General features: G+C 35.8%; 2 protein-coding genes across 3 annotated transcripts in view; one reads left to right on the forward strand and one right to left on the reverse strand.

Annotated features, from left to right (window-relative positions):
* Positions 1-100: 100 nt before the first annotated feature.
* gars1 (glycyl-tRNA synthetase 1) lies at positions 101-9,743 on the reverse strand. Its single transcript, XM_051882278.1, has 17 exons — positions 9,454-9,743; positions 8,894-8,995; positions 6,901-7,003; positions 6,644-6,785; positions 6,456-6,544; positions 5,268-5,344; positions 4,750-4,895; positions 4,502-4,651; positions 4,228-4,390; positions 3,985-4,149; positions 3,796-3,904; positions 3,333-3,477; positions 1,295-1,380; positions 1,095-1,204; positions 919-1,012; positions 633-823; positions 101-547 (listed from the first exon to the last, which is right to left on the reverse strand). The coding sequence occupies exons 1-17, from the start codon at positions 9,709-9,711 to the stop codon at positions 422-424; spliced, it is 2,256 nt and encodes a 751-aa protein (XP_051738238.1). The 5' UTR covers positions 9,712-9,743; the 3' UTR covers positions 101-421.
* A 2,080-nt stretch (positions 9,744-11,823) lies between these two features.
* The window catches only part of ctdspla (CTD (carboxy-terminal domain, RNA polymerase II, polypeptide A) small phosphatase-like a), a 41,536-nt gene continuing 33,037 nt past the window's right edge, over positions 11,824-20,322 (forward strand). For both annotated transcript variants that reach the window (XM_051881800.1, XM_051881801.1), the window contains exon 1: positions 11,824-12,231. In XM_051881800.1, coding sequence (XP_051737760.1) covers positions 12,156-12,231 — 76 coding nt within the window. In that variant the 5' untranslated portion in view covers positions 11,824-12,155. The remainder of the gene's footprint in view (positions 12,232-20,322) is intronic.

Genomic DNA, 20,322 nt, shown 5'->3' on the forward strand with positions numbered 1-20,322 from the left:
ATAGAAAATCAACTAGCTGGTGTTATGCCCTCATGTGGCCAACAAATTCAGTGCATCTTTAGCTGAACATGCTTGATCAAAAAAAATTGACTAAACACACTTTTATAGGTCCAGAAAGTGCTGGTTTGATTTATTTGACCATATGCAAGATTCATGTCTTCATTTTTTTAACCCACAAACAGGAATGGTGAAATCCTTTTACAAGTACAGTAACCTAATTACAGTCATATTTAGGTCCTTACAGAGCTTCCTTGAGTTTTAAAGGAATACTTGATTACAATGGTTCCAGCTGTGTGGAACATCTGGTGCACACTGATTGTTTGTACATTATAATTGCCATAAATTTGATCCTATGAATGCAGATGTAAAAATGTCTGTGACTGCCTCCAGTGAAAAGGCAGATGATAGACGAATAGAGAGTCTACTCCTCCACAGTTTCTTTTTTGCTCGTCTCCTGGCCTTCAAAGATGGGGTACTTGCTTTCCACCTCTGCCCATGTGATGGCACCATTGGCCAGATCACGAATGATTTCGGGCAACTCGCTAACCTGTAAATAAACAGGTTGTACATGTCAGCAAAATAGTCAACACACTAAAATGAAATGAAGACACAGATATGACCAACTGCTTTACCTCAGCCCTGATCTGCCTCATGGAGTCACGGTCTCTCAGAGTGGCCGTGTGGGGCGTCTTATTAACGGTGTCAAAATCAATGGTGATACCGAATGCAACGCCGATCTCATCCGTTCTGGCATAGCGCCTACCAATAGATCCTGAGGAATCATCCACCTTGTGGGAGACACCATTCCTGGTCAGGGCTTCAGCTGTAGAGTGAAGCAAAAGAATGAATTATTACACAATTATTATTTAGGCATCACTGATGGATTTTTATAAATGAAGTAGAGATGTTATCACTCACATAATTCTCGAACGAATGGCATAAATTCCTGATTTTGGCTCAATGGAAGGACGGAGCATTTGTATGGTGCAACAGTTGCAGGGAAGCTAAAATACTGAATAGAGAAAGCAGCAAAGTTCATAAATAAAGCAAGACAGACATATTAATTACAGAGTATTACAGCATAACGCATTTACCGTTCTTTGTTCGTCGCCCTCTCTGATACGGAATGTGTGCTCAAAGATGGAGTACATGATTCTTCCGATGCCAAAGGAGGGTTCGATCACATTAGGAACAACCTCCTCAACTGTGAAGCAAGAGATGTCAATTAAAGTTGATTAACGACTTTTACATATTCTTGTTATGCTGACATAAAAGGTTAGTTTCTGCCTCTTACCATGCAGGGTCTTCTGGAACCTCTTGACACTGACCATGTCTTTGGTGAGTTTGAAAGTCTTGCCTTCAGTCTCAATGGTGAACTCACTGCAGTGACAGAGGAAACCAATGAATGAACAGAATAATATTAGTGGGCACTATTTTAGCTGTTTATTGGTTAAAAACTATGACATCATTTGATGGGCAAATTTTTTGCCTATTGAAAAAGGAAGCTGGGATGGGACACATTAAAGGGCTTGTATGCCCCCTTTTTTTCTTTAAAATAGTCAATAAGAATTTAAACACGTAAATCAAAACGGTATCAAAAAAAAAAAAAAAAAAAATATTATATATATATATATATATATATATATATATATATACACACACACACACACACAGGTGCTGGTCATATAATTAGAATATCATCAAAAAGTTCATTTTTTTATTATAAATTATTTTTAAAAATGAAACTTTCATATATTCTAGATTCCCTACATGTAAAGTAAAACATTTCAAAAGTTTTTTTTTTTAATTTTGATGATTAGAGCGTACAGCTCATGAAAGTCCAAAATCCAGTATTTCAAAATATTAAAATATTTCCTAAAATCAATCAAAAAATGGATTTGCAAAACAGAAAAGTTCAAGTTCTTTAAAGTATGTTCTTTTGTGCACTCAATACTTGATCGGCAGGACATATTACAGCAAATGACTTGCTCCTAGCACAAATTACAGCATCAGTGAAGTGTGGCATGGAAGTGATCAGCCTGTGGCACTGCTGAGGCACTATTGAGCCTTCAGATCATCTGTATATTGTTGGATCGACTGTTTCTCATCTTTCTCTTGAAAATATCCCATAGATTCAGGTCAGGCATATTGGCTGGCCAATAAAGCACAGTAATATCATGCTCAGCAAACCACTTGGAAGTGGTTTTTGCACTGTGGGCAGGTGCTAAAGTCCTGCTGGAAAAGGAAATCAGCATCTCCATAAAGCTTGTCAGCAGATGGAAGCATAAAGTGCTCCAAAATCTCCTGGAAGATGGCTGCATTGACTTTGCACTTGATAAAACACAATGGACCAACACCAGCAGACGTCACGGCCCCCCCAAATCATTATTGACTTCAGAAACTTCACACTAGACTTCAAGCAGCTTGGATTCTGTGCCTCTCCAGTCTTCCTTCAGACTCTGGGACCATGATTTCAACATGAAATGCAAAATTTACTTTTATCTGAAAAGAGGACTTTCGACCACTGTTCACTGTCCAGTTCTTTTTCTCCTTAGCCCAGGTAAGATGCTTCTGACATTGTCTCTGGTTCAGAAGTGGCTTGGTAGTCCTTTTCCTGAAGATGTCTAAGTGTGGTGACTCTTGATGCGCTGACTCCGGCTTCATTCTCAGTATCAAAAATATATATATATATATATATATATTTACCTTGTATTCTAAGATTGGACAAGCAAAAACTGTTAAAATTATAATTTTTGCAAAAAATATTTCCATAGTTTGTTTTGATTTAGGGCAAAGACAAATAAAATCCAATTATTTATTAAAAGGAAAAAAAAAATTACACATTGCCATTTAAAAGTTTGGGGTCAAGTAAGATTTAAGGAATTAATACTTTTAATCTGTAAGGATGCTTTTAATTGATCAAAAGTGACAAATCTTTTGTAACATTATAAATGTCGTTATTTCAAATAAATGCTGTTTTTTTTTTTACTTTCTATTCAAAGAATCTTAAAAATGTATCATGGTTTCCACAAAAATATTAAGCAGCACAACTGTATTCAACTGTGATAATAAATCAGAATATTGGAATGATTTCTGGAAGATCATGTGACTGAAGACTGGAGTAATGATGCTGAAAATTCAGCTTTGCCGTCAGAAATAAATTACATTTTTAAATATATTCAAAACATATTTCACAATATTATGGTTTGTACAGCCATTTTGATCAAATAAATGTGTAGTATATCTGCCTTTATACTGTGAATCTTTTGGGGGTCATTGGCATTAAAAATTTTGAATACATTTTGTATACTCTTCATATCGATGATGCTCACCCATTCTCATTGAGCAGTTTCTCCTGCTCTGTGATATAGCATTCATCACAGATGGCCAGGTACTCCATGGCAAGCTTGGCATCCTTCTTATATGCTTTGCCGATGGCTCCTTTGTTTGGCTCGAACTGGACAACATTTACAACTTTGTGTGAAACAGTTAAAGAAGGTGACAGAAGACAAACACAATTAACATTCTGTGCTGAGACAGTTCAGATCCCATTCAAATGCTATCCATACAGTTGACGGCACCCATTGACTTCCATAGTATTTTTTTCCTACTATGGAAGTCAATGGGTGCCGTCAACTGTCTGGTTACCAACATTCTTTAAAATATCTTCTTTTGTGTTCAACAGAAGAAAGAAACTCATACAGGTTTGGAACAACTTGAGGGTGAGTAAGTAATGACAAAATTTTCATTTTTGGGTGAACTATCTCTTTAAGTATTGCAGGAAGTTAAAGGATATGGGTTCCTTTAAGGGTTTCTCAGCAACCAGAGGGACTTTGGTTGCCCGTGCGTGGCACAGAAGGTCATAACACGAGCGATCAGCACACCCCACGATCTCAATCCACCCCTGAAAAACATCACGTACAAACACACAAATAAACACCCATTTTATTGCACAGAAGGTCCTTGAGCAAACACTGAACGTACATAAGAGGTTTTGGTCTCGGCGTCCCAGCAGTCACAAGCATAGTGGGCCATCTCATTGTCCATATGCTGACGGAAACGAAGCTTGTCATTTGCCACGCCCACTTTGACCAGATAAAGGTAGATCCTTCCAATGAAGTAACCCAAGACGGAGTTGTTGATGATGCCCTACAAAGTACAAAAGTTTATTAGAACAATCGAACTGGTAATTATAACTAATACATCATAAATGAGATCTTGACTAACCTGCTCCACTGCATCTCCCAGCCTCATTATCTGGGCAGATTGCCCACTAGTCTGTGCTTTGGAGGAGTAAAGCATGATCTCCAGATCAGCAACATTAGAGAACTTGGAATGAACCTTCTCATTCGGGTCTACAAAGTGCTCAATCTCAGCCATCGTAAACTCTCTACGGAGAGAAATATCACTTCAGAACATTTGTAATCCCAATGGAAACACTTCTGTGTGACACACAAATAACCAAAGCGAGTTATGTTCAAAAGGAAATCATAATCCACACCTGACACGAATCAAGCCAGAGCGAGGAGAGATCTCATTCCTGAAGGAGTTTCCGATCTGGGCAGCAGCAAATGGCAGCTTCCCCTGGTTGAACTCCAAAAGACGTTTGAAGTTGAGGAAGATTCCCTGAGCGGTTTCTGGCCTTAAATAGCTGAGGAAATAATGTAGCCCCAAGAATAATGCATCAGTCCATGTCATAATTTGGATATTTTAAAATTATAGCATGTAGTCTGGCGGTGTCAAACATACCCTTGCATGTTGCCCCCGGGCCCAATGGAGGTCTGGAACATCAGGTTGAATGAGATGGGAGGTGTGAGGTCATTTCCTGTAATGGGAGACTTGACATTGTATTGCACAAACAAATCTGCCAACTCCTGCTGAGTGTAGTTATCCATCTGAAAAAAAAAAAAAAGAAAAAAAAAAAATCTAATCAATAAATCAAATAAACAAATGATTTCCCCAAAAAATTTAAAGTGCCGTTCACACCAAGAACAATAATTGTAGGTGTCCACACCAACGGATGATAACGTTTTGTTTATTATAAACATGCACTGCAGTTTTGACATTTGCTGCTTTCAATGTCCGAGGTGTTTAAAGTCGAGTGGATTCTGATTGGCTGTCGATATTTTTATTGTTCATTAGCTGGAAAAAATACATTCTGAAAGTGATTCCAATGATATTGTTCTTTGTTGAGTTATAGTTGTGATGTGGACTTCCCTATTCATATAGAGTTAGAATTATTAAAACATTTCGCAAGTGAGACATACCTGAGTGATGACACTCTCCATCTCAGTTTTCTTTTCTGCTGTACATTTTTTGTCACTCATTAATTTCTGTAGATGAGCTAAAAAACAAAAGACACGGTATTCATTATTATTAGTAGTAGGACTATTTATTTTTATATAATTAATTTTAATACAGGAATGTTTTACTACTACTATTACTGGATATTTCCTGTATTAAAATTAAGGGTAACACTTTACAATAAGGTTCATTAGTTAATATATTAGCTAACATGAAGTAACCATGAACAATACATTTGTTGCTGTATTTACTAATCTTCATTAACGTTAGTTAATGAAAATACTGTTGTTCATTGTTTGTTCATTTTAGTTCACAGTGCATTAACTAATGTTAACAAGATTTTAATAATGTATTAGTAAATGTTGAAATTAACATTAACAAAGATTAATAAATGCTGTAGAAGTGCAGTTCATTATTAGTTCATGTTAAATAATGTTGTTAACTAATGAACCTTATTGTAAAGTGTTACCAAATTAAGTATAAAAACCTAAATAACTTTTACATAAAATAAAACTTATTTCTATTGAATTTCTTATTGAAACCATTTAAAGATAATAGACCTTATTTTATATCACCCCTGAAACATTATACTTGCTAATCAGTTACAGGTGGTATTAGGGCAAGGGGCATTTTTTATTGGACCAAAAAAAAAAAAAAAAAAAAGTCCTTTTTTTTTTTTTTATATTTATTTTTGCCATTTTCGCCTTTGCTATGAGAGAACAGTAAGTGGACAGGAAGCGAAGTTGGTTGGAGGAAGGAGGGGGGAGAAGCAACTGCACTATATGTCGGTGAGCTGCCCGCGAGGCTATTGGCACATCAATATTTTCAGTTTGCAAAAGAGAAAGAATGTAAAACACGTTAACTTTGGCAACTTTAAGAAGTCCAGATTTAGGTGGCTACCTTGTAACACAGTTTGTCAAAGAGTATAAAGCACTTATTCATTTCAGTCAGGTTGGTGGTCTGCAGATTACAGATAAAGCCTTTGTGATTCTTACAGATCCTATTGTTTTCTTTTACCCCTGAACATCTACAGCATCCATGGAGGAGTTATTTCAGTGGACAACAGAGCTGACCTGAGCCTGACCGTCTCAAAGAGGTCAACACATACAGTACTACTGGAGCGGATGTTAATATAAGAAACAATGACAAACCTTTAAGAAGGTGGTCAGCGCGGAAACACTCTCCATTCTTGACATCCTTCACCATGTAGTCAGCAAACTTATCAACATGCCCTGATGTCCTGAAACGCAACAAAAGCACTGAATTAGAGTTCCAGAGCTGATGCCATGGCAACGGATCAATTAACAGATTAAAGGGGAATAGACAGCTGAATGCTCACTTGAGGACGGGTTCTGGTGTAAGCATGGTGCAGTCGATCTCCAGAATCTGCTCCTCCTGGATGAAGTGTTGCCTCCAGACCTGAAGGATATTGTTCTTCAGAGCACAGCCGACGGGCCCAAAGTCATACAGCCCACTCACACCTTTCTCACACACAAAAACAAACTATTAGTTGAAAATAACAATTACTTTTACTAGTAATTAAGCTATTAAAATACTTATATATGGAGGAATATTGTAAACACTGTAAATACTCACCGCCATAGATAGCAAAAGCCTGATCGTAAAAGAAACGTCTTTTTAGAGTGTCTTCCATCTTGGTTCGATCTACAATGTCATCTTTGGGCTGTAAGGCAAGCTCCTGCAAAATGGAAAAAGAATCAGACGGACTATAGAGACAGAGCGACATGCGTCATAATCTGAAAACCACGCCCACCGGGGGGGAAAACAATCCAACCGACTCCATTGACTTTGTATTGCGTGAGGCTGCCTCCTTGTCATTTCTGACTTATAACAAAAAACAGAACAATGTCTAAAAGCTGCTATGTGACAAGGAGTACAGAAAACAAGCTAAAAAACCCAGAACCAAAAACCCAGACGTTTTTATAAGCTGTCGACCCAAAAAACGAGCATTTAAGGACTAAAAAGTGGATACAGGCGATTGAGACAGAGCGCGACATGTTATATTACTATGAGAACTACGCCCACTGGAGGGTAACGTAATCAGCGACAGGAAATATAATATATAAAACTGACATTTGGATATTTGTCTTAACAGTGACAAAATGTTTACTGCACACGTAGGCTTACTGAGGCATACTGAGTGTCAGGATCCCGAAATTTACCCATTCTTCCTGCTGATGCTTCACATCTTATTGCCTGTATCCACTTTTGTCTCCTTAAAGGCTGGCTTTTACGGTTTGGTAGCTTATAAAGACTTAGTTCTGGGGATTTTAGCTTATTTGCTGTACACCTTGTCACAGAGCAGCTTTAAGGCATTGTTCTGTTTTTTGTTATAAGTCAATGGAGTCAATACCAAGTCAATGGAGACGGTTGGATTGCGCCTAAATGCGCTCTGTCTCCATGTAAATAATTAGGATAACACACAAAACTAAATTAACTAAAAGGAACTTATTCAAGCTACCAGTTTTCTAATATTTAAAGATGTAGTGTGTAATGTGTTATCAAACAGAACTGCAAAAATAATGGTGGTTTTTAAACAGGTTTCCAGCACTTTACCCACCCACCATTGGTCAGTCAAACAGACAGTCCCGCTCCCTAACTCACCCTATAGGTTGAACCAGTATAGCTGTTTTCAGACAAGAGTGCAACAGTCAGGTTCCAAAAGTAAAAATCACATTAATTTTCTCCAAAGGGAAATTTATTTTTAACAATAACTTACTGTATAAACCATTAAAGACACCTGCTGAGCTACGAGGTTGTTAATTGATAATACATACTTTTGTTGAAGCCATCTGTTCACATTATTTAAACATATTTAAAAAAAAAAAACAGCAAAATTCCTGGTAAAAACTACATTATCCATGATTCTGCCAAGAAATCTTCACCAATCAGAGAATGAAAACAAGCAAACTCCACCAAAAGAACTATTTAGTGCCTGCCCACTCCCATGAAGCACTGCAAACCCTACGCTATCCATCTACTTTAATATTTGTGTGTGTGTAATATATACACATATACATATATATACATATATATATATATATATATATTGAAACAAAGGTAAATCATACTTTTGCACCTTTAATGCAAAAGTATGTATGCAATGCCACTGAAAACCAAACTGACACATTGATAGATATTTTATACATACACACACACACACGTCAGTAATTGTCAACAATGTCAATAAAAATGATTTTAGATATATAATATATAAAATAAACATCTTTACATGAATAGTTTTTTCCATCATTTTAATTTGATTATCATTCCCAATGATTCACTGTTAAGTACAAAGTCTTTTTGTTTGATTTTGAAATACTTTTTTGCTTCAAATCAAACTTTATAATGTTATGACAACTCTTTAGCCAAGACTTTTATAAAAATCCCTAATGAGAAAAATGAATGGAAAAATACTGGAACCGAGAAAAAGTGGTCAAGAACTGTTGCACTCTACAGTCTATGCATATTAAACTGGGATAAGAGAGAAGGCGTTTAATATAATAACTAAATTCTTCATATTTAAGGTTATTTTAAGGAACATGACTGACAGAATAACATTTCTCACCTTGGCCTCAAGGATTCTCTTGCGAGCTTTCAGTTCTGCAACGGCCTTATTGACATCTACATCAGGAGCGTTTTCTGCCTTCAATTTACGCACAAGATCACCCTATGTGGAAAAATAAACAGAAAACGCAATGTTTAGTTTATTATTATGATTACTATATATTTAAACACTTATGCATCTATCCATCAACATTTTCCCAGAAAATAATGAGTTTCGTTTTAACTGTCTGTTTTTCTCCACCCTCAGTCTCCATTGGTCTCTGCATGTCAGAATTGCTCATCTCAAACGTGGCACTGACAGACCAAATCATTCAGCAGTATAAACCCAAAATAAAACCACCACACTGTAACACACACCCTAAAATATCATTAGTGCAAAAATGCATTATGTAGTTTTCCATAACAAGCCGTTTTATCCATTTTGAACAATATAAAGGGCCTCATTTGATTCCTAAATGATGGTTACACCTTGAATATAAAGCAAATACGTGTTTAATGCAATGCATGGTTATGTGAAATAATAATACAGCATATTATATGCTTGTTATTGCCTTTCATTACCTGCTCCTTCACTGCCAGCCTCAGGGGAGCCAGAACCTCTTCAATACTGCCATCCATATTCTGCCCTTCCGTCATCTCCAGCCACGCGCTTCTCTTCTTCTTCTTACACAAACAGCCGGACAGTGAGAGCGCTCTGATCGGAGGGGAAGCACACAGACGTATGGGACTGGATCGAACCCTAGAAACAGCGTGGACGGTGGCAATCTGTGTACCGGTCCTGAGGAGGAGTGCTGATGTTGCGCTACGCAGAGACAGCATGGACCGAGAGGAGGAGCAACCACACCGCGGAACTGAATGATGAAATCCCCAGAAATGAGTAAGTGAGGGCGGGGATTCAGTTCGATACTTTCGCCATTTTTTGTGTAACTAGATTGGAGTTCTAATTGAAAAATAGCAGATTCGCCACAATCTCTCCGTCTTCTGCTTAGTGCAAAAATCGAAATAAAAAGCGCAAAGTAATTAATAATAGAACGAAGTAAAAATAAATTCAGTCCTCCTTTAAATGAATAAATATTTGCTAATACATTAAAAACAATAATTAATAATAAATAATTTTAAACAGTATTTTTATTAACTCATTGAACTCAACACATTGTGAAAGAACAATACACAGAACAATAAAACGTACATTACAATAAATATAACAAATTAAAGAAAACACACAATATAGCTACACTACTACCCTAAGAACAACAATAATTCATCAGTCCACCATCCAAAGTAACTCAGGAAGACCCTTTGTAGAATGTAAGTAGAGAAGTAAATAACAATTTACTGCTTATGAATATGATGATAAAACAATTTATATATTGTATTTATACAAATAATACAATAATATTATAGCGAATATAATATAATTGTCAATTGTCTCCTTAAACAAACACTTGTTATGTGGCATTTTTTATTTGTACGTACCTCTAGTGAAAATAAATAAAACTGACTTCAGCTCAGCCTTAATCCATCATATCGTCCAATCACAGTGACAGGACTCCAGGAGAAACACTCTGAAAACAAATTACTCAGGAAACATTTTACTGTTCGACCACAAGATGTCAGTATAAGCACACATTTAAATAGCGCCTCATTCGGAACAACTGTGGAATAACAATAAATATTAAATATATCAATACATTTATTCTAAAGCCATTTGCCACAAAGTAAACACTATCATTTCTCTACTTTACATATATTTTTATAAACGTCATCCATTAGTTATATTAGCCATAAGAATATTCTCTATTTTTGAATGTTTGTTAAAATAGAACGACCATAAGTTCAGTCATTTTTCAAAAAATCCAAAACAGTTTAGCTACTCAACACAAGAACAACAAGCACAAGGCATCTTTTAATGGCCTGCTGACATTATTTATTTATTTATAATTACATTGTGAGGGCTATAATATTTTATTAATATTAAAAAACATTAAAAAAGATACCAAAAATGTGAAAAAGTATTTAAATAGGCTGTAAAACTAGTTGAAGTGAAGGTTGCGTCATGCAGACTGCCTTATTAAACATTAAGATCAAACACCCACCTTCATAAAATATTCAGTAACCCTCCCACCTCTCACCCTGTCATTAAAGCATTTCTGAAATCACTGCAATTTTTCCTAGTATCTCAGTGAAATCATTTCTCTTTTAAACCACAGATGCTTGGACTTCATTAATAGAATTTATCATTTTCTTTTCTGCATCACTCCACTTTTTTTAGATTCTTTAAATCTGATGTTTCATAGTTTATGGTTCCAGGTTATTAGGTCTGAAACATGTTTAAAATGACATTATATGTGAGATATGCTGTTAAGTGAGAGAAAACAAATTAGTTTAAAAAGTGCTGTAGCTGATACATATTTTATAAAGATCAGACCAGTTAAAAAAAACAAACAAGTAATTAAAATTATCAGCTTGACCTGGAATACAGATTACAGACTGATTATTTGATTTTGTGCTGTTTTTTTTTTCCTTGACACTTCTTTGTTAGATGGTTTTGATACGATACAAACTATTCAAGCTGCTATTTGAACATAACCTTAACAAAAGCAAGTCAGAAATAAGTCAGAAAACAATAAAGTGTAAATTTCTACAGTTTACATCTGAGTACTGGAGTCATGACATTGGGTCCAGCATTAGGTGTAGGCCTATATTGGTCTTCTGTAAGACCAATATAAAACAATTACTTTGTCCTTTTTTGTAGTATAGGGTACACACACACATTTTTTGTTTTATTTCTCGGTTTCCCCCACTTTTTTGACAGCGTGGCTGATATCAAGTAAAAGTAACTGTAGTAACTATGGTTACTATGGTATATTTTTCTAAAGGGTAGTTTCACACGGTCACATTATGTGTGTGTGTGCGCGCGCACGCACACACACACACACACAGAGAGAAGAGGAGAGAAAGAGCGACTGCAGATTCAGACTCTTTGTTATTACACAATCTGTCACTGGTCTCCAAAGACCCCATTTTACACGAGGGCTGAAATGTCGCCTATCCCCGTCATCTGACAGGAGTATCTCTTCTTGCATTGATCGCCGTATGATCATGAAGTGTGTGTTGTATGTTTATTTGGATGCGGTGGTGTAAGATCGTGTGCGGTGTATGGTGCGTCTGCCATCTGGACTCACTCCGCTAGCTCGCTAGCATCAGGCTAGCTGAAAATTATCAAAACATAAGTGACTGAGGAGGAATAAAATCCCGTTTCCATGGACAACACGTCCATCATTACCCAGGTAGCAAATCCAAAGGAGGAAGAGATCCTTTCTTCTTGTCAAGAAAAAGGTAAGGCGATTGGCCGCTGCTTATTTGACTGGATGTTGGATGTTTTTGTTTTGACAGCGGAATCACTGCGGCTTTGCTGTTGATGCTCTAAAGATTTTATTAATCCATTATAAAGACTAATGATTTTTTTTTTTTTTTTTTTTTTTTACAATTTTAAAATAGAAATATTTTATAACAATAATTTATTATCAGTATTTTTATTATTATTGTTATTGTTTTATATCATTGAAGTTTTATATTTTATTATCGTTATATATATATATATAACGTTAATTGCAAAATTTTGCTTCTCAAGTAAACGTGTCTTATTTTGAAGATGTACAGATGTTTTTATTGGAACTCAAGACTCGTTTTTGTAGTGTATGGTTGCCAGCTCTTGACTGAAAATCTCAAAACAAGTGTTTCCAGTCTGCTGCCTTCTGTTCATGTTATTAAGCAGCAATGTATTTAACGTGGATGCACTGTACTCGCTCACAGTTATTTTCCTATAGGCATCAATCTTAATGCTTGTGCTAGAGCCTCAATAAGCGGATCAAATTATTTAATGCCACTGAACCTGAAATCAAAACACTGTGAACTGGCTTTGCCATTCTCTGCCATTCAGATCCCAGTTTTTGTAGCAATTTCTTCATGTCAAATAGTAATCATGCATGAACAGTGTTGATGGTTTTCTCTCTTGAAAGCAATAACTGTGGATGAAAAAATCGGTTTAACTGCTACTAAACATTTAATGTAATTTCAGTGCAAGAGGTGAATTGCTGTTGCATGGGTTAACAGTGCAGCATGTTTGTTTTTCAGAAATGTTGGTCCCTCATATTATTGTGTCTTAGTTGATTTTCTCTTTGGATTTTGCAGTGCTTCTAAATTAATATTTATTTTACTCAATAGAGTTTAGTGAGTTTACCCAGCAAATCAATATCTCCTCCAGCCTGGCACTTTTCCCAAGTGCTCTTGACACATTTTGAGTCCTTGTGGTCACTATCTGAAGCCTAATGCGGTTAAACCCCTAGTTTTTCCCGGTGTGTTAGATGATTGAAACAATGTGGCATCAAATGCTAATTGAATTGCGTAGCACTTCCATGGAGCGTGAGGGAAACAAACTCCTGCTTATACAGTTATCAGTGGCTTTTTATAATTGCTTCTTCACTAGTTCTCAAGAGAGCGTTTAGCCCCATGGAAGTCGTGTGCCTGCTTAAGTCAACACAACACGCTCTAATGTGAGATGAAGTTATGAGATTAGCCCAAACGAATTAATGTGAGTAAATAAATCTCGCAAATTATTTTCATGCGGCTTTCTGCTGCTTTTCTGAGGATAACAACACAACATAAACATTTTACAGTCACTTAGAGCACAAACAGATGGAGGTCCACATGTTGGGGGCTTACTAGATGAGAGAGGAGCAGAAGGACGGGGTCTGGTTTTGGGACGTAAAGCGCCCCCTCTCACCGCTCCCCTGCCATGAAGTTGGATCAGCTGGCTGAGAATACCTCCACTATGAGAGGTTTGCCAGAGAAGATCAGATGACAGAGGAATCCCTCATGTCTTGATATCAGTATCAGTTTAACATACTCTTTGATTTAGAATGAGACAGGATGCCAGCTAAGCTCAAATTTTGTATATTAGATTCAGAGATGTGGTATCTTGCAGTAAAAATGTTGGCCTTCTATGCTCGGCTCCAGAGAATAAGCGCAACGCTCTATTTGTCAGCCAGGCGTATTTTGTTTTTGCCATGAAGTGGTAAAGCAGGGGTCCTAAATTAATCTTAATTTATGCACGGCTGTGTTTCAAGAGCAGGAAAGCACACACTCTCAAATCAAGCCATAGCTGCCACCTCTTATTGGAGTGAATGGACTCCTGTATGGCAACATCATAGTAATTATTTAAACAGATTTAAGGTGATTGATGATTGAAAATAATGTCCATGTTCAATACAAGTTAAGCTTAATCAACTAAACAAAATAATTTCAACTTGGCCTATCTTTTCTTCAAAGAAGTAGAAATCTGGGTCACAGTGAGATGCACTGAAAGTGAATGGGGCGAATTTGTAATCATTAAACGCTGTGATGACATGGAAGTAATGACAGATCCTTTGTTCCTTGTTGTGATGTACATCTGAGTGCGTAGGCCACCAGAGAGAAGTCTATAGTTTTACATGAAGATCAAGTTATGACATTTTGATTAAAAAAAAGGTAAAAATTTTGAAAAAATTAAACATTTTGCATGGATGAATTGTTCACTATAAGAACAATAACATCCATTTAGTAAATAGATATTTTCATGCGTCTTTAAAATACTCACTGTTGCAATAGTATAGCCACAAGATGATTTTAGTGTTACAAATTGGTTTCCTGTGTAAAATTCGATCAAATTTGACTACTTTATAATGCTTAAAACCCTAACAATTATAAAAATTGATGATTTAAACACCTTTACAATTCAAATAATACAGAAGTTTTGACAGAATAATTATTGTAAGTGCTATTCACATTTCTGCTTTTAAAACCTCCAACCCCAATTACTTCTACTTCCATGTTGTGTTGTTCCTTTAACTTAATAATTAGTTTTTAGATGAAATGAAGTCCATTAAAGGGTTAGTTCAGCCAAAAATGAAAATTATCCCATAATTTACTCACCCTCAAAGCATCCTAGGTGTATTTGACTTTCTTCTTTCAGTCAAACACAATGGGAGTGAATAGTAACCGAGATTTTGAAGCCCAAAAAAGCACATCCATCCATCATAAAAGTAATCCATACGGCTCCAGAGCGTTAATAAAGTTCTTCTGAAGCGATGTGTTTTTGTAAGAAAAATACTCTTATTTATAACTTGATAAACTAGAATCACTGGCTTCCGTACGCGAGTTGATTCCGGTGGAAGAGTGAACTTTGACCTGGTGCATGACATATTGACGAACGCGGAAGAGCAGAGGATGGACGGACGTTACTGGAAGCTAGTGATTATAGTCTGTAAAGTTGTCAATATGGATATTTTTCTTACAAAAATGCATCGCTTCGCTTCAGAAGGCCTTTATTAACCCCCTGGAGCCGTATGGATTACTTTTATGATGGATGAATGTGCTTTTTTGGGCTACAAAATCTCAGTTACTATTCACTCCCATTATAAACCATGGAAGAGCCAGAATATTTTTTAATATAACTCCGATTGTGTTCGGCTGAAAAAAGAAAGTCATATACATCTAGGATGGCTTTAGGGTGACTAAATTATGGGATAATTTTCATTTTTGGGTGAACTAACGCTTTAAGCGGGTACCCACTGACATTTCATAAAAGAAAGTGAAATATAAGGACACTTTGCTTGATGCAGCAAGAACACCCCTTATGATTTTGCATGGCCAGGAATTCCCTTTGCCGTTGCAGCTTTTGAGGTTCAGAGCTTTCTGTGAGATTACATTTAAAGAATCTCATTAAAAGATGCCACTGTGTCCTAGCTACAGCTAAAAAGGATAATAAAGCATAGCTTTCGAGGTTTGTCATGCAGAAACACAACCTTCCCTTTCCAAAATGAAGCTTTGGACACCGGTTCCCTCATATGGTGAAAAACTTCCCTAACCCAGTGGCCTTGGATGTCGGCCACACTTGCTGAATATTTCAAAGCCAGATGGGGCTATTTTCAGAAACCTATCGGTTTCATTGTAAGCAAAGAAGCATCTGACAAATGCATGTTGTGTTTTGAGTGCAGCGCTGGTGTTGGTGCTTATGGATTGCACCCTTATGCATAATGTATAGAGTTTAATGAAGCTGGCATTGGAATCTTATTGCTGAGTGTTTTGGGAAAAATGCCGTCACAGGTGACAAAGTGAATCCAGTTGTAGATGCATGTGATGGATGAGGTCATGGAGACTTTTAGGGCTTGTTAAAAGCTTTTTACCCTTAAGTCTCTTAGAGAAATGGTCAGTCAAGGTTAGGCGGTCTCCTTGCCACTTTATTTGGAAATACTCTCTCATTTTGCATTCTTGTTGCAATCTTAGCCTTGCATACCGAATGTGGTCGAGCGTACAGTCTGGAGGCCTTTTTTGGTCTCTGAGTGAGCAGCAAATTGCAAATATGTGCTCATAATTCCGGTTGATTAGAGTACACATTATGTTTGTTTGCAAGGCATGAGGCCTTGTTTTGTCAGTCCACAAAAACTCATGTAGCATAAGCGCTAGGGAATTGGCCAGCTAATGTCAGGAAGCACATAATGACATCATACAATCAGCTTGAAACACTGTTATCCAACCAACTGTAAAAACAATCCCTGTATCATCCATCTCTGGTTGGCGTCCAGTCTGTTTGGTTTATATGCAACTTGTTACATTTATGGTTTATTAGCTTTATGCAGGCTTCACAATGTGAATAGGTCATGATGGATTGTGATGACTAGTTTATTTACATTTTTCTTATATGTGGATGCACTGATTTTAAAATTTTACTATTTTGTGCATATAAATAAAAACTAAAACACAAAAACAAAATTTCGGCATCACAACATTATAATGTATCATGAAAAATGAATATTCATTTTGAGATTTGCTAAAGATTACATTTAACATAACAGTATTAAATTATTATTGTTTTTAAAGTTTAACTATAACTGATTGTTAGATAATGGCAAAGGTAATTTAAATGTAAAAAATTGTGGAAATGAGCACTCACAATTAAATATTCTATATCAAAGATACAGATAAATTAAAAAGAACTTTAATATTGGCCAAATTATAAAAATAATATAGATATTGTGCATCCCTCTTCTTATACATAAGTCTCTTATGTTCTCCAAGGCTGTATTTATCTGATCAAAAATACAGGAAAAGCAGAAATATTGTGAAATACTGTATAACAATTTAAAATAACTGTTTTCTATTTGAATATTTTATTATGTAATTTATTCCTGTGATGCAATGCTGAATTTTCAGCATCATTACTCCAGGCTTCAGTGTCACATGATCCTTCAGAAATCATTCTAATATGCTGATTTGCTGCTATAATAAGATAATAAGAAAATTTAATAATAAGAAAATTTCTTATTATTATCAATGTTGAAAATAGTGCTGCTTAAAGGGTTAATTCACCCAAAAATGAAAATTTTGTCACTAATTACTTACCCCCATGTCGTTCCACACTCATAAGTCCTTCGTTCATCATCAGAACACAAATTAAGATATTTTTGATCAAATCCAATGGCTCAGTGAGGCCTGCATTGACAGCAAGATAATTAACACTTTCAAATGCCCAGAAAGGTGCTAAAGTTATATTTAAAGCAGTTCATGTGACTACAGTGGTTCAACCTTCAACCACGCTCTGAACCACTGATTTGAAACAAAAGATTCGTAAAGCATCGAAGCTTCATGAAGCAGTGTTTTAAAATCACCCATCACTAGATATTGTTGAATAAAATCGTTATTTTGTTTTTTTGGCACACAAAAAGTATTCTCATCGCTTCATAACATGAACTGTCATAACATGGGCACATGAACTGTTTTTTCTTTAGTACATTTCTGGGCATTTGAAAGTGTTAATTATCTTGCTGTCAATGCAGGCCTCACTGAGCCATCGGATTTTACCAAAAATATCTTAATATGTGTTCTGAAGATGAACGAAGGTCTTTCGGGTTTGGAACGACATGAGGGTGAGTAATTAATGCCAGAATTTTCATTTTCAGGTGAACTAACCTCTTAATATTTTTGTAGAAACTGTGATACATTTTATTTCAGGAGTCTTTGATAAATATAACGTTCAAGAACAGCATTTGTTTGAAATAGAAATCTTTTGTTACGTAAGTCTTTACTCTTTAGCCACTTTTGGTCAAAGGTCCAGTAAGCGTGTCCACTCATGAGGGGGGAGGTGCCAAGTGTTGCATAGCGGGTTTGTGAATTTGGAAAAGCTTTTAAGATAGGGGTGTGATCCTTTTGGGTATGGGCGTGTTTGTTTTGCTGATTTCAAATATCAACAGCGTTTCTCAGAAATCGCTTACTGCACCTTTAATGCATCCTTTCTGCTTGAACAGTAGTTTATGTATATTAAATTATTATATATATTATAGTTTTATTTAATTATGTATAATATATGTACTGTCTCAGGAATTTTATATCTTAAATTCCTCTTCTTTAAAGCCACAGCCATACACAATCATACAGACATCTATGATTAATTTAGACAGAGGACATATTTGATTTGAGATGACCACATCATTGAGGAGACATTCTATAAAGATGCCTCTGGCTTCCGCCAAAATGCTTTGCTCTCTATAACTAGCATATTGAAACATGATGTGCTAATAGAGTTCAGTTTCCCAGGCTTTCTTGAGGCTACAGCTACATGCTCTCACGGGATGAGATTGAATTCAATCAAATTCACTGTACTGCTTAATGCTTTGGTGTTGCGTTGCTGCTGAACTGATCAGCTTTGCTCTAATAAGTCTTATCTTTATCAGGTATCATTGGATGAGCCGTTTACCTTAATCAGATTAGGAAGTGTCTGAGCATGAATGTTTATTCCCACACCGTTCAAGTCATCTGCCAATGCTTGGCAGCTCCTACAGAATCATATTTCAACAAGGAAGAGCCACCAACGCTGTGGTCCTTATGCAATATGGATTTGTTACCTTGCTCAATAGCAAAAGGATGTTTAATTGTTGTTTAACTTCCTAATCTAACAGCATAATTACTTCTCAATGTTAGTTCCTGCAGAAATACCAAAACATTGTGTTCTATAGTTTTTAAAAAGAAGCATGATCATTGTGCTTATGGACATTGATAAGCCAGTCATCTACTACACTTTAAATGAAATTTTTGGTTTAACTTAAAAAAGTAAGTTGCCTGGTTGCTTTAAAATTTTGAGTTCATTAAAATAAAAATTTGAGTTAATGTCATGAAGGCGATTGGTTTAATCAGCAGAAACTCAAAATATTATGTTATCTGAACCACATTAATTATTGATGTTGATTTGACAAAAGAAAAAATGTAAACGTATATTGATCTTCAAGCAGAATCCACATATCTGATGAAGTTAGCATCATTTTTGATTCTGTTTTTTTCCTGTCTGTGAAGCTTCTTTGAAACGATCTGTATTATATAAAGCAGTATATAAATTAAGGTGACTTGACTATACTGTAACAGAGATCTTGGAGAAGGTGTTGCATCTGTTGAGATTCAGAAGCTTGAGGCGCTTGTGAGAAATGGTTCCGCACTAAAGTTCAGACCCACCATCAGAAGCCTCAGAGGTATTTATTCTCTTCTTATGACACTCTTCCTCTTTTTAATAGTTAATGTCATCTCTGAAGACTTCATCACTAAAAGCTCTGTGGATTTGTGGCTTCTGGAAGGCTGATGGAGGTGTTGAAAGAAAGCTGAGGAGATGGAATACTCTTGGCGGTCAGAGCAGCCAGAAGCCATCGGGGTCAGATAGAGTGGGTGGGCTTCGCTTCCGCTTGTGTAATTATACTCACACTGGCACCCTCCTGTGTTCTTCATTTGATGGCGCTGGGTGTGTGTTAATGTGTTAGTATTTGTTATCTTAGTGTGAATGTGTGAATTACTGTCTCTCTCAGTCTTAGGCTTTCTGTATTTAACACCTCTGTAGACTTTGATAGTAGTAAGGAATTTGTGCTTCAGCATATGTTTGTGCTTGTTGTGTTATTTATGCAGCTGATCTCTTGTGCTTTGTTTGAGCTTTGCTTCTGGTTTGTTTTGGACTGAATTGTCATTCCAGCAATAGTACAAGGCACTCATTGCCAGAAATAATACTGCATTTTCATAAATATTTATTTTTTACCACAAAAATTATTCAATAATAATATAATATTTTATTTAATTGTATTTAATATTTATTTTTCTATTATTTTAATATATTTAATTCATATTTTATTTTATTTTTTGACAGTTTATTTATCAAAAGAATTTTTTTTTTCATAAGAAGGTGAAAACAAATACAAATGATTTATTTATACATACATATTTATTAGATTTTTTAAAATTGCAATAATTTGCACTTTGCAGCTGGAAATTATACAGCTATTATGTAACTCCATAAAACTTTATTTTTTAAGGAATATCACAATTTTTCTTCCATGTTTTAATATTAACAACCTCTGT

The sequence above is a fragment of the Ctenopharyngodon idella genome, chromosome 23 (assembly GCF_019924925.1).
Source record: "Ctenopharyngodon idella isolate HZGC_01 chromosome 23, HZGC01, whole genome shotgun sequence".
Lineage (NCBI taxonomy): Eukaryota > Metazoa > Chordata > Actinopteri > Cypriniformes > Xenocyprididae > Ctenopharyngodon > Ctenopharyngodon idella.

Coding starts and splice junctions, on each gene's coding strand:
- gars1 (XM_051882278.1), bottom strand. CDS start 9,711: ATGCTGTCTCTGCGTAGCGCAACATCAGCACTCCTCCTCAGGACCGGT. Junction 6,786..6,900: donor GGCTTTTGCTATCTATGGCG/GTGAGTATTTAC, acceptor TGTGTGAGAAAG/GTGTGAGTGGGCTGTATGAC. Junction 4,652..4,749: donor CCCGGGGGCAACATGCAAGG/GTATGTTTGACA, acceptor TTATTTCCTCAG/CTATTTAAGGCCAGAAACCG.